The 12,740-nt window shown below is 33.5% G+C and overlaps 1 protein-coding gene across 1 annotated transcript in view; it reads left to right on the plus strand.

Moving 5' to 3' along the window:
• Window positions 1-12,141, plus strand: part of GSPT1 (G1 to S phase transition 1) — a 29,921-nt gene extending 17,780 nt beyond the window's left edge. The window contains exons 6-15 of the mRNA XM_058570034.1: window positions 54-131; window positions 1,324-1,504; window positions 2,128-2,282; window positions 2,451-2,591; window positions 3,640-3,733; window positions 4,605-4,685; window positions 8,387-8,560; window positions 9,431-9,520; window positions 9,682-9,850; window positions 11,648-12,141. Coding sequence (XP_058426017.1) covers window positions 54-131; window positions 1,324-1,504; window positions 2,128-2,282; window positions 2,451-2,591; window positions 3,640-3,733; window positions 4,605-4,685; window positions 8,387-8,560; window positions 9,431-9,520; window positions 9,682-9,850; window positions 11,648-11,700 — 1,216 coding nt within the window. The 3' untranslated portion in view covers window positions 11,701-12,141. The remainder of the gene's footprint in view (window positions 1-53; window positions 132-1,323; window positions 1,505-2,127; window positions 2,283-2,450; window positions 2,592-3,639; window positions 3,734-4,604; window positions 4,686-8,386; window positions 8,561-9,430; window positions 9,521-9,681; window positions 9,851-11,647) is intronic.
• Window positions 12,142-12,740: the final 599 nt, after the last annotated feature.

Genomic DNA, 12,740 nt, shown 5'->3' on the forward strand with positions numbered 1-12,740 from the left:
AATAATTTGTGAGTAATTAAGTGTTTACTTCTTTTTTCTTTAAACGTTTTCAGGTATTTGACTGGAATGGTTGACAAAAGGACACTTGAGAAATATGAAAGAGAAGCTAAAGAAAAAAACAGAGAAACTTGGTATAGTAACCTTTGATGATGCTATAAATTACTTCTAAGGAGACACTACCTACTTCATGCTTTTGTAGTCTACTAAGATATAAGTTCATGAGGTCTAAAATGGTGTCATAACAAAGGAAAAGTTTCCCTTCCCCTCATACTACACAGTAGATCAGTTCCTGATGGCTTCATAACTTACACAGAGAAAATTTAGAAACATCCAAACATCCAGTTATACGAGACTTGATGAATAAGTTATAAACCATCCATTTAGTTGGGCCATTACCTGACCACTGAAAAATTGCATTCATAGAATTTATAATAACCAGGAATAGAATTTATGTTACAGTGGAATTTGGGGAGAAAGCAGGAAATACAATAGTACTTAGGATATGCTCATTAACTATGCAAATAAAGACTGGAAAGAAGAAGGAATGGATGGTGCTTGCCTTTCAGTGGTGAGATAAAGGGTCAACTCTTTTCTTCTGTCTAACCTTACTTATTACTTTTATTTTTTAAAAGTTAACAAGTTTTATCTGAATGGGACATTGATGGTCTTTTTTTTTTAGTTGTATTCCTCTGTATTAAGGGAAAAACATTCTAATCAATGTTATACTAAAAGAATGGATTACATACTATGAAATACAGATGGTGAAGTAATCTAAATTAATGCCTACTATTAGAGATAATTTGAACTTAATATAAATAATTTTTATATGGCAAAGAAATATTGAAATAATTTTTAGCAAGTAACCATTGCTCCCAAATGGCAGCTTAGTGGCCTTCACTTTTCAAAAATATCCTTAGCCATTATTTATATTATATTTTGTGCCAAATGATTATAAAAATGAAATATAACTCATTTTTATATGAGTTTATATGAGTTTATATATCAATATCACCATTAACTCATGGTGATATTGGCATTGGTACTAAGTAGTCTTTCTGTATATGTTGTCAGCTTGTTTTCATAAATAATGTTTGCTTATAGAAATATATAATTGTGATATATGTAAAATCTCCAAGTGTTTGAGTCACAATAATACCAGTTTTATTCTCTTAATTTTCATTTCCACCCAGTCCTGTTCATGACTTAAATGTTGTATGCTGGACATAAAGCTGGATGTTATCAATAACACCTTTCATGGTAGAAGAAAATCTTAAAAACTATCATGTTCTTATCAGTATTATTCTTATTTTAACATTATTTCAGGTACTTGTCTTGGGCCTTAGACACAAATCAAGAAGAACGAGACAAGGGTAAAACAGTAGAAGTGGGTCGTGCCTATTTTGAAACAGAAAAGAAGCATTTCACAATTCTAGATGCCCCTGGCCACAAGAGTTTTGTCCCAAATATGATTGGTGGTGCTTCTCAAGCTGATTTGGCTGTCTTGGTAAGAAAAACATTTCCAATTCACCTGTGTATTTGTTAGCAGCTCCACTTAAACTTTAAATATTTGAATTTACCCTCTAAAAGCTAGACTTAGGTTTCAGTGAACTATAGTATACACAGTCGTAATGTTCACTTTCATCTCACTAATCTGCTCAAGAAATCTTTATAATTTGATTTACTTATGAAAATAGGTTTCACCTTTCTCTCCCCTTGAATCCTCTATTAATGTGTCAGATCTTAGTGTCCACTAAATTCGAAGCCTAGTCCATTTTGTACCCACTAAATGCACTGTGGGTACAAAAATGAATAAGAAATGATCTGTTTTCTTAAGGCCTTCAGTCATTTTGCGTTTTTGTTTTGGTCAGTGTACTGACAGTAAATCACATACATGTTTGAATTGTAGCATATAAAGGTATAGTAGAGTTTGGAAAATGGGAGATCAGCAGAAACATTTAACAAAATCTTAAACCATTTAAACATTGTGATGTTCGAAAGCATGTATGTTATAACTCATTTGCTTCTATTTTCTTGCAAAAAGTGGATAAAACTGAAACGAAAGATGTTTTACTGCTAGAATGGCATACAAGAATGTGTAAGAATAAACTATTTGATTTCTTGGAATAGGTAATCTCTGCCAGGAAAGGAGAATTTGAAACTGGATTTGAAAAAGGAGGACAGACAAGAGAGCATGCAATGTTGGCAAAAACAGCAGGTGTAAAACACTTAATTGTGCTTATCAATAAGATGGATGATCCAACGGTAAATTGGAGCAATGAGAGGTAAGCTTAGATGTCTTACTATATTTTATAGACATGTTAATGAAATAAAGGATGGTTTTGTTACTATATGCTTTTTTCTCCTGGGGTTTTTCTAACTCTTAATTTTTTTAATGAAACTAGAGTTCAGTTGCTTTACATTATAATTGAGTTATTTATAAATATTCATAGATATGAAGAATGTAAAGAGAAACTGGTGCCATTTTTGAAAAAAGTTGGCTTCAATCCCAAAAAGGATATTCACTTTATGCCCTGCTCAGGACTGACTGGAGCAAATCTTAAAGAGCAGTCCGACTTCTGTCCTTGGTACATGTAAGTGACCTTTTCTTCCTTTGAAAAAAAGTTTATGTTTTAATAAGTAATTTAAGAAATATTGACTTTAACCTTGGCATTAAAAATACCATGGCCATTGCCCATGTTTTAATTGGGTTGTCTTTTTGTTGTTGAGTTGTAAGAGTTCTTTATGCACTGGATACAAGCCCCTTATCAGATACATGATGTGCAGATATTTTCCCCCATTCTGTGGGTTATCTTCACTTTCTTAATGGTATCCTTTGAAGCACAAAAGGTTTTAATTTTGATGAAGTCCAGTTTATTTTTTCTTTTGTTGATTGTGCTTTTGGGGTCATACCAAGGAAAACATTGCCTAGTCTAGTCATGAAGAGTTAGACCTGTTATTTTCTTCTAAGCTTGTTATAATTTTAGCTTTTACATATAGGTGTGTGTTTCATTTTGGGTTAATTTTTTTGTAAGGTAAAGTCTTGATTACTGTAGCTTTGTCAGTTTTCAAATTGGGAAGTGTGAGTCTTTGAATTTTGCCTTTTTTTCCAAGATTGTTTTGGCTGTTCTGGATCTTTTGAATTTCCATATGAACATTAGGATCAGCTTGTCAGTTTCTGTGAAAAGGCAGCTGGGATTTTAATAGAGATTGCATTGAATTTGTAGATCAATTTGGGGAGCATTGCTGTCTTGACAGTATTAAGTCTCCCAATCCATGTACTGTAGATTTAAAGGGGAAATTAATTTATAGAATCCTGATTTCAGAGCTGGAAAAGTCCATAAAAATTAAGTAATAGAGTGTAGTCATTTTATTACAGTATGTGGGCTATTTGCTATAAAATATTTTCCTAAATTTTAATGAAATAAGTTTATGGGGAAGCTTTTTCATTATATTGAGCTATTTTGTTATATTTTTGGTTTCTGAGGAATATATGAACTGGTTGAATGAGAAGAGTACATGGGTGTAATGAAAATGTTGTCACAACCACGCTTTTTGTATAAAGTTATAGTCGTGCAGCTTGGTAAAATTTTGATATTTATGTTAACTCTCTTTAATGGATATATATTGTTATGTTCTCAGTGGATTACCATTTATTCCATATCTGGATAATTTGCCAAACTTCAATAGATCAGTTGATGGACCAATCAGGCTGCCAATTGTGGATAAATACAAGGTACCTAAAATGTTCTAGAAATTGAGTTTTATGGAAGGTGAAATAATTGTTTTGTTTTAAATTATGAAACAACTTGAATAATTAACAACATAACATAGATGTCTTTTTAATGGCTATATATTATTTCGCAGTATAGGTAGACCATAATTTAATCAACCAGCTTAGTTTATTCCAGCTGTTTCCCAGTGAGCCAGTGATCATTTTGTAGAGAGAATCTCATACAAGTAGAACAGCTGAACTCAAAGGATTTGCACATCAAAGTTGATAGATACTGACGAATAGCCTTCCAAAATACTGTGCTAACTGTATTACCGCCAGCAGTATGTGAGTGCTTGTACTACCATAGCCTCACCAACACTGGATGTTACTCTCTTACAAAAATAAGCTTCATTATTTTTACCTAGATTTTCACCTTGAATTTTTTAAGTTTTGCAGTATCAATATGTAATGTTTTGCCCTCCTTAAATATTTCATTCTTTCATTAGCTCCATACTAAATTTCTTGAACAAGTAGTGTTTTTCCAATTTTATACACGAGGAAACAGGCTCAGATTTTTGAGAGAACCTGAATTCGAACAAACAATTCAGATCTTCAAATGTAAAATTCTGTGCTGTCTCCTGTACCATGCTTTCTTTTTAAATCTTAAGCACACTTATTTATTAATATTATAATTGTACATATGCTTATGACACAAATATTATAGAGTATTTGTTACCTATCCTGTGTTTAAGATTAATCTTAAGCATTCTACCACTTGAGCTAAAGATTTTCTTTATGAGTAAGCCCTGCAGGATTTTACTTTGGGTTTTTGAACTGCTGTAGAGGAGTAATAAAAGTCTGAAAGTTGATTTTTTATTTTAAATTTAAACAGGATATGGGCACTGTGGTCCTGGGAAAGCTGGAATCAGGATCTATTTGTAAAGGCCAGCAGCTTGTGATGATGCCAAACAAGGTAAGAATTAGTAATGCTCTTTCTCATTTAGGTTTTCTTTTGAAAATTTGATCAAGGAGCCAGAACTTTTCAAAAGCTTAGGGATTTCCATTAAAAGAAACTTTTTAAATGCAGGATACTGTTTTATTAATGTCAAGTACACAATTTAATAAAGAATATGTGATGTTCTAGTTATTCAATGACAAATGGGGAAGGGTCAGTAGTAGCACCACATTAGAGCTAAAAGATGCATCATCAAGAGAGCTTCAACTTTATGATTTTACAGGAAGTAAATAGAGATCTGGAGTGGTTAAGTGACTTGCTTCCATTAACACACGGGATTAGTAAGAGAGCCAGGGATGAAAACTCAGGTTTAATCATGATATAATTAGCTTTCGGTTTTTCTTTTTTGTATGTAGTTACATTGGATACTGTAAAATAATGTGTCCAAGCTACGCTCCTAATTTGTTTTGAGAGAGTTGCCTTTATCATAAATGGGTCTTTTCTTAACTCTTCCTTACCTTATTCTTTAATACCTAATTTCTTCATCTTTGGAGAGGTTTTTGTTAAAATGTGAAAAATCTCCACGAATCATCCTTTGTGTTATTTCTGACTGCTCAATTGCTGATAATTGCAGATGACATGTTACTAAGAAACTGTTACCTGTTTTCCAGAGAGGGTTTCTCTAATAGCTCCAAAAATGTTACTTATGTAGGAAAATGGACCTGAATTATTAGAACCTCCAAATAGAAATTTTGTTAGACTTAAGTGAGAATTTCTTTACCATGCTCATTCCAGGCACAGTGAATTAGAAAAGGTATCCCTTGTCAATGTAATGTGTAGGTAGAATTGGCACCTTACAAATTATACTTTGGGATTTCTTGATGCCTTATGCATTGGAGATTAGAGTATCCTATCGTAGTATCTTTTCTCAGGTAATTGTTTCTGCAACTTGAAGGTCAGTCACAACTGAATGAATATAATGGTCAGTTTGAATCCTGGCTCAATTTTGTCTGTAGAGCAGTCACAGAAGTAGAGTTTGCTCATAGAGATAGAAGGCAGATTAGTGGTTGCAAGGGGTTGAGGCAGGAAGAACGGGGAGTGATTGCTTAATGGGTACAGGGTTTCCTTTTGGGGTGATAAAGATGTTTGGAACTAGATACTGGTGATGGTTGTACAGTGTTGCAAATATGGTAGATGCCACTGAATTGTACAATGTAAAATGGTTTAAAAAGGTAAATTTTATGACTATTTTATCACTATAGAAAGAAAATACAGTTCACGGTGGGCAAATGAACTTAGTGCCAGGCTATGGCAATAGATGAGTGGTCATAATATAGTCATTACAGCTTCTCTGGAAGCTGTCACTTTATACTAATTACCGGGCAGGTCAGTATAGCATGTCCTATAATAGTTGTTAAGCAAGCCTTAAAAACTCACTTCACTTTAGTCCTGCTGAGTCTCAGTGGAACAGATTTAAATATTTTAAAAGATGTAGATGCCAGACTATTTTACATTAAAAAATTAATGGGTAGGCAACCTAGGAAATGGGAGAAAATAATTGTGTATCATAAATCTGATAAAGGGTTAATGTCCAGAATATATCAAGAACTCCTGCAACTCAACAAAAAAAAAACAAACAACCCAACTAAAAACTGAGCAAAGGACTTAAATAAACATTTCTCCGAAGATGTGCAGATGGCCAACAAGCACATGAAAAGATGCTCCAACATCAGTAATTATTAGGGAAATGCAAATCAAAACCACAATGAGGTAACACTTCACACCCATCAGGATGACAACCTTCAAAAAAACAAAATAATAAATGTTGGCAGGGATGTGAAGAAATAGAAACCCTTGTGTACTGCTGACAGGAATGTACAATTGTGCAGCTGGTGTGGAAAACGTAATGGCATTTCCTCAAAAAATTTAAAAAATTAAAAATACAATAATATGACTAGCAGTTCCACTTCTGGGTATATACCTGAGAAAATTGAAAGTACATCTCGAAGAACCAATGTTCATAGCAGCATTATTTGCAATAACTAAAATGTGTAAGCAACTTATAGTGTCTATTGATGGATGAATGGATAAACCAAATGTGGTATATACATACAATGGAATATTGCAGTCATGTGTCACTTAACGATGGGGATACGTTCTGAGAAATACGTCGTTTGGTGATTTCACTGTGCGAACACCTTAGAGTATACTTAGACAAACCTAGATGGTATAGCCTACTACACCCCTAGGCTCTAGGGTACTAATCATGTGTGACCACCACTGTATGTGCTGTCCATCATTGACCAAAACATCGTTATGTGGTGCATGACTGTATTCAGCTTAAAAAGGAAGGAAATTTCTGACATATACTACAACACAGATGGAACCTTGAGGGCATTATGCTAAGTGAAATAAGCCAGTCACAAAAAGATAAATAATGTATGATTCCACTTACATGAAGTACTTAGAGTAGACAAAATCCTTAATACCTTTTATAAACTAAGAGAATTTGTTGGTCTCAATCTTAATTTTTGATAACTGTGGATTAACTGAAAGATTAGACTAAATATTGTTTAGCCATAAAAAGCTGTATTTGGGGAGAGAAATTGTTATGCTGGATTATTTGGGGAAAAAGTAGTAAATAATACTTGTTGAGTTTAGTTTGTGTATGGTGGAACTGCTAGTTTCTACCCCTTTATCCCGATATGTAAAGAATTTAGCTAACAAGTATGGCTCTATTTCAGGTCATGGAATGAATTTTAACAGACAGGTATCAATAAGGTTTAAGTTGCCTTTTGGGAAAGAAAACCATTATGGGGGTGGTAAGCTACTAGGTCTTAGCAAGTGACAATTTGTAGAATTATGGTATGGAATGTGATTCTGGATTCTCCACTGTTTATCTACCATCATGAGATAATTGATATTTTTAAAACACATACCAGAAAACAAAACAACAGCCTTCAGGACAAATTGAACTATCTCCAAGGGCAGAAATGGAGTAAAATAAGGGAATATTTGTGGGTATTTCTTTTAACAATGGAGTTTTTTTCCCCATCTGTATGCTCTTTTGAAAAAACTTATTGTGGTAAAAGATAGGTAAAATTTACCATTAGTGACATTTGTACGTTCACAATATTGTGCAGCCATCACCACTATCTAGTTTGAGAACATTTTTGTCACTCCCAAAAGGAAACCCTGTACTCATTAACCAGTCAGTATGCTTTTAAAGCTTAATTGTTCAAATAAATTTTGAGAAGTTCACTCTTCAGATATTTAGGGACCGATAGGTAATGGAAGCTATGTTTATTAAATCCTAGAATTTAATAATAATAATCACATCTATAAAATAAAAATATAAATGTTCGATTTAATATTTAATTTTAAAAAACTGAAAAAGGCAAATGCTAGTTTATACTGTATTCTGTTTGGAAATTATTAGGATGTGAGACTAAAAGATGACAAATTAATATTTTAATTGATAGTTTGTACTTAGAGGATATGATTTTCATTAAGTTGACAGTTTGTACTTATAGGATATGATTTTCATTAAGTTCATGTCATACAAATGTAATAAAGTTTTATATTCAAATAAGTATTTTGGCTAATCAGCAACCACAGAAAAATGTGACTTACAAGTCTTCAGTGAACAGTCAGATCATTTTACATTCTGTAATGTAGTGAATGTGTCAGAAAACCTCCAGTCTTGGTTTCTTTTTAAGCACAACGTGGAAGTTCTTGGAATCCTTTCCGATGATGTAGAAACTGATTCTGTAGCCCCAGGTGAAAACCTCAAAATCAGACTGAAAGGAATTGAAGAGGAGGAGATTCTTCCAGGATTCATACTTTGTGATCCTAATAATCTTTGTCATTCTGGACGCACATTTGATGCCCAGGTAAACAGTTATTCTTGGTATCTTAGTGATCTTTACTGTCTGAATGAAATTGGAATTTAAATGCCCTTTGTCCTCATTATTGGTGACATTATTGGACACAACAACCATGATGTCTGTCTCACACACATGAGGTCTTCAAGATGGTACAAGTTCTTACTGGGTAGGTAGTATTCTTTGTTAAGTTCCTTTTGATTTTTGATCTTCTGTTGATAATATATTACTTAACATTTTGCTCAAAGTGTCTTCACCTTAAGTAGAGCACAGTTGCCTTGGAAGTCATGGTTTGTCTGTTCATTCAGAGCAAATAACTTTCCAGACAGGAAAACACACACAATTTCTCCATATTAATAGCAACCTGACCTCCCCAGGAGAATGACAGAGTAAATGATTGGTGTAGCTCACTGAATTTTTGATTTCTATCACAAAGTATGACAACTAATCAAGTTACACTTTGATGCCAGATACAAGTTGTTTACTTTTACTAGACCTCAGATATTGAAAAACGGATAAAACTATAAGTTCACATCTAGGGGGAGAAAAAACTAGCACATGAGCAGCAATGATTAACTTAATTTCTTGGGGGGAGTATAGAGGAAAAGCTTCCCAGAAAAGAAAGTTGCCTGCTGTGTTTTTAAAGTTTGAGCACTTGCCAAGATCAGTAGGGTAAAGATATCAAAGTTCATGCTTGGAGGTCAGGCGACCTGACCCATCACCTCTAACACAAAAATAACTTAAGTTGGTGTCCTGCTGAGATGGTGAGTTACACATTGTTGTGGTACTATATAGCACTTTACAACATTGAATTCTTTTCTACTTTAGAAAAGAATTTATCTATCTGGGGATAAATATGTGAATTTTTTTGTTTGACAGATAGTGATTATAGAGCACAAATCCATCATCTGCCCAGGTTATAATGCGGTGCTGCATATTCATACCTGTATTGAGGAAGTCGAAATAACAGTGAGTTTTAAGATAATTTGGGGTTTTTGTGTGTTTTAAGACCATTTCATCTTGATAATTTCTAGTTGACACAGTGATGTACTCTTATTTGCACTCCTATTCTTAATTTAAAGATTGTTTTATTTGACATTATTCTGATCTCATCTTTTTTTCTTTGCTAGGCCTTAATCTGCTTGGTAGACAAAAAGTCAGGAGAAAAAAGTAAGACTCGACCCCGTTTTGTAAAACAAGATCAAGTATGCATTGCTCGCTTAAGGACAGCAGGAACCATCTGCCTTGAGACCTTTAAAGACTTCCCTCAGATGGGTCGTTTTACCTTAAGAGATGAGGGTAAGCCTTTAAATTGATGTCTAGCAGTATAATGAAGATGCTTAGCTTTGGGAATCTTCCTCTGAGTACAGTGCACATTATAACAAGTTCATAGAAAACTTGGATATGTGTTCTATAACATACTCATATAATAACTATTTTGTGAGTTGAATGAATTGAACAACAGACAGAATTGACCATGCATGTTAGCAGTAATGCTCCAGATGAAGAATCTTAATTTTGATATTTTGCAAGTAATGGGTTTTGAGTCATTTTATTTACTAAATAAGACATTTCTGTGATGAAATCCTTTGTAATATGTGTGATTAAAGCCCATCTTGAAGGGCTTAGGCCTGTAGGGTAGGTTTTTTGCTGAGCAAGCCTCTGAGGTAGACATCTTGCCATTTTTTTGTGGTCAGAAGAAATCATTTTAAAATCAAATATGATAAACATTCACTACACTGATATTGGGGGAGAGAAAAGAAATACATGGATTGATAGTCTTTTAAGAGCTAATTTTTCCGCAAGTTGACTATTCCTGCTCTTCTGTGTGCTTTCATCTCTGCCTGCCTCTGAGAGAATCGGAACACCTTTTCCCTGTCTTTCCTCCATGAAATTCTTTGGTATCATGAAAACAAAATGACTTTTATTAAACATTTCTCTAAGGATTGTTAATATTTCTAACTTAGATAACTATTTCAAGACTGTGGAAAACTTTACATAAAACTTTATGGTTCAGTTGAAATATACAATAGTTAATTCACATGTGAGTTCCACTTCCATTCAGCAAAAAACTTACTGTGTATCTACCGAATGTCAGGAACTGTGCCGAGCACTGGCAGTGTGAGGATGAATCCAGTCTCTGGACCTTGTTTCAGAGAATCTGTATAAAGACAGTATTCATTTCATTTTAAAGTCCTTATCTTAAAACTCTTCTTGGGATAAGCGAAACTGGTTATTGAGTTTGTTTTATTAATATAACAAAATGAGAATTTTAGTTACCAGTTAGAACCTGATAAAATGAGGCAGACAGAAGAAATTAATGTAGCAAAAGTTTTTAACCCCAGAATTATTTTTTCCTAAAGAAAAAATGCTTGGCTTTTAGGTTTTCACAAGACCTAATGGGTTTTGTATCTCTTATAATAGGCCTGAGTGCCTTTTTTAACAGCTTTATTGAGATAATTTACATACTAGAAATTGACCTGTGTTAAGTATACAATTCAGTGAATTTTAGAGTGTTTACAGAGTTGTACAGTCATCACCACATTCTAATTTTGGAACATTTAGAACATCTAAAAAGAAACTCTTGTACCTGTTTACAGTCACCTCCTATTTCTACCTTCAGCCCTAGGCAATCTACTTTTTCTATTTGTCTGTTTTGGACATGATAAAATAAAATAGAATTTTTATCTAATAGATAAAAAATAAATAGAATCATACAATTTGTGGTCTTTAGTGTCTACTTTATTTCACTCAGCATGTTTTTGAAGTTCAACCATGTTGTAGCATGTATTGTATGTACTTCATTCCTTTTTATTGCCAAATAGTAATTTCATTGTGTGGATATTCCACATTTTACTTGTCAAAACATAGGTTTTTGATATAGGAAATCATATCTCTTCAGCTCCCCCCAAAAGACCCACTTATTAAGACTACCTAATCAGAAATCATGCCTTTGGTACAGCCAGTTAATTAGTAATTTATGTTGTAAAAAATACTTTTATAATTTAAAATAAGCTTTAATACCTTACATAGCCTTGCTGTTAACTACTGAAAAGGTTTTGTTTTTGTTTTTGTTTGTTTTAATTTTATTTCTAGGTAAGACCATTGCAATTGGAAAAGTTCTGAAACTGGTTCCAGAGAAAGACTAAGCATTTTCTTGATGACCCTGCACAATACTGTGAGGAAAATTGACTGCAAAAGCTTACTTCACACCGCCTTCTCTTATTTTCTGCCCATTGACAAAACTCTCCCCATACTTTGCAAAGACAAAATTCACAGCAAAAGTCCACATTATGTCAGCTTTCTCATATTGAGAGCTCTGCTATGCCACTGTTGAATTTTTCCCAAGATTTTTTTCTTCCCCTCTCAAACTCTGCTTCCTTGGACAGATTTGGCAATAGCTTTGTAAGTGATGTGGACATAATTGCCTACAATAATGAAAACCTACAGGAATTTTTTTATTTTTCATTTTCCCCCTAGGTATACTTAGTCTTTTTTCCCCCCAGGCAGATCATTCTGAGTGTGCGAGTGTGTGTGCACATGTTACAAAACAACTACCATGTTAATAAAATATTCAATTTGAAACCCTTTTCGGTATCTGAATTGCTTTTGAATAATGTTTTTTATCTGGATGTAACATTGTTGCATTAGCTTTTTAACTTGACCAAGTAATTGACTACATTTTATTACTTGGACTTTTCTAAACTCTTTCCCTATCCACTACTTTAAATGAGGCATTTACAAACACTGTTCCAGTTTGTATTAAAGGAAAGAATTAGTTTGACCCCTTCTAATGGTGAATGCATACATACGATTAACTACCTTTATGCAACTGTGACACTGCTTTATTAGGTCTGTCAGTTATTTTCTGCCAATTTATATTTTAACATGATTTCTTAAACACAGTAAGTTGTTTTAAAATAAAAGAACAGCCTACTGTAGTTTTTCTAAGTAAAGCATAATGAAATTGTACCCCTACAGAAAATTCCATTAACTTGTTAAATTAGTGGAATCTACAATAAAGAAAGCATGTCGGGACCTGGCAAAAATGCCTCCTTTAGTATTTATAAGAGCTGCATGCATCTAGTATGAAAACCGTATCAATTGCAAGTGCCAGTTCTACAAATTACTCCGTTTACTCTTTGTATCAGTTATTTTCAAGGTTGGATGATCCTTGCTGGTTAAAGCT

Source organism: Diceros bicornis, chromosome 26 (genome assembly GCF_020826845.1).
Source record: "Diceros bicornis minor isolate mBicDic1 chromosome 26, mDicBic1.mat.cur, whole genome shotgun sequence".
NCBI lineage: Eukaryota > Metazoa > Chordata > Mammalia > Perissodactyla > Rhinocerotidae > Diceros > Diceros bicornis.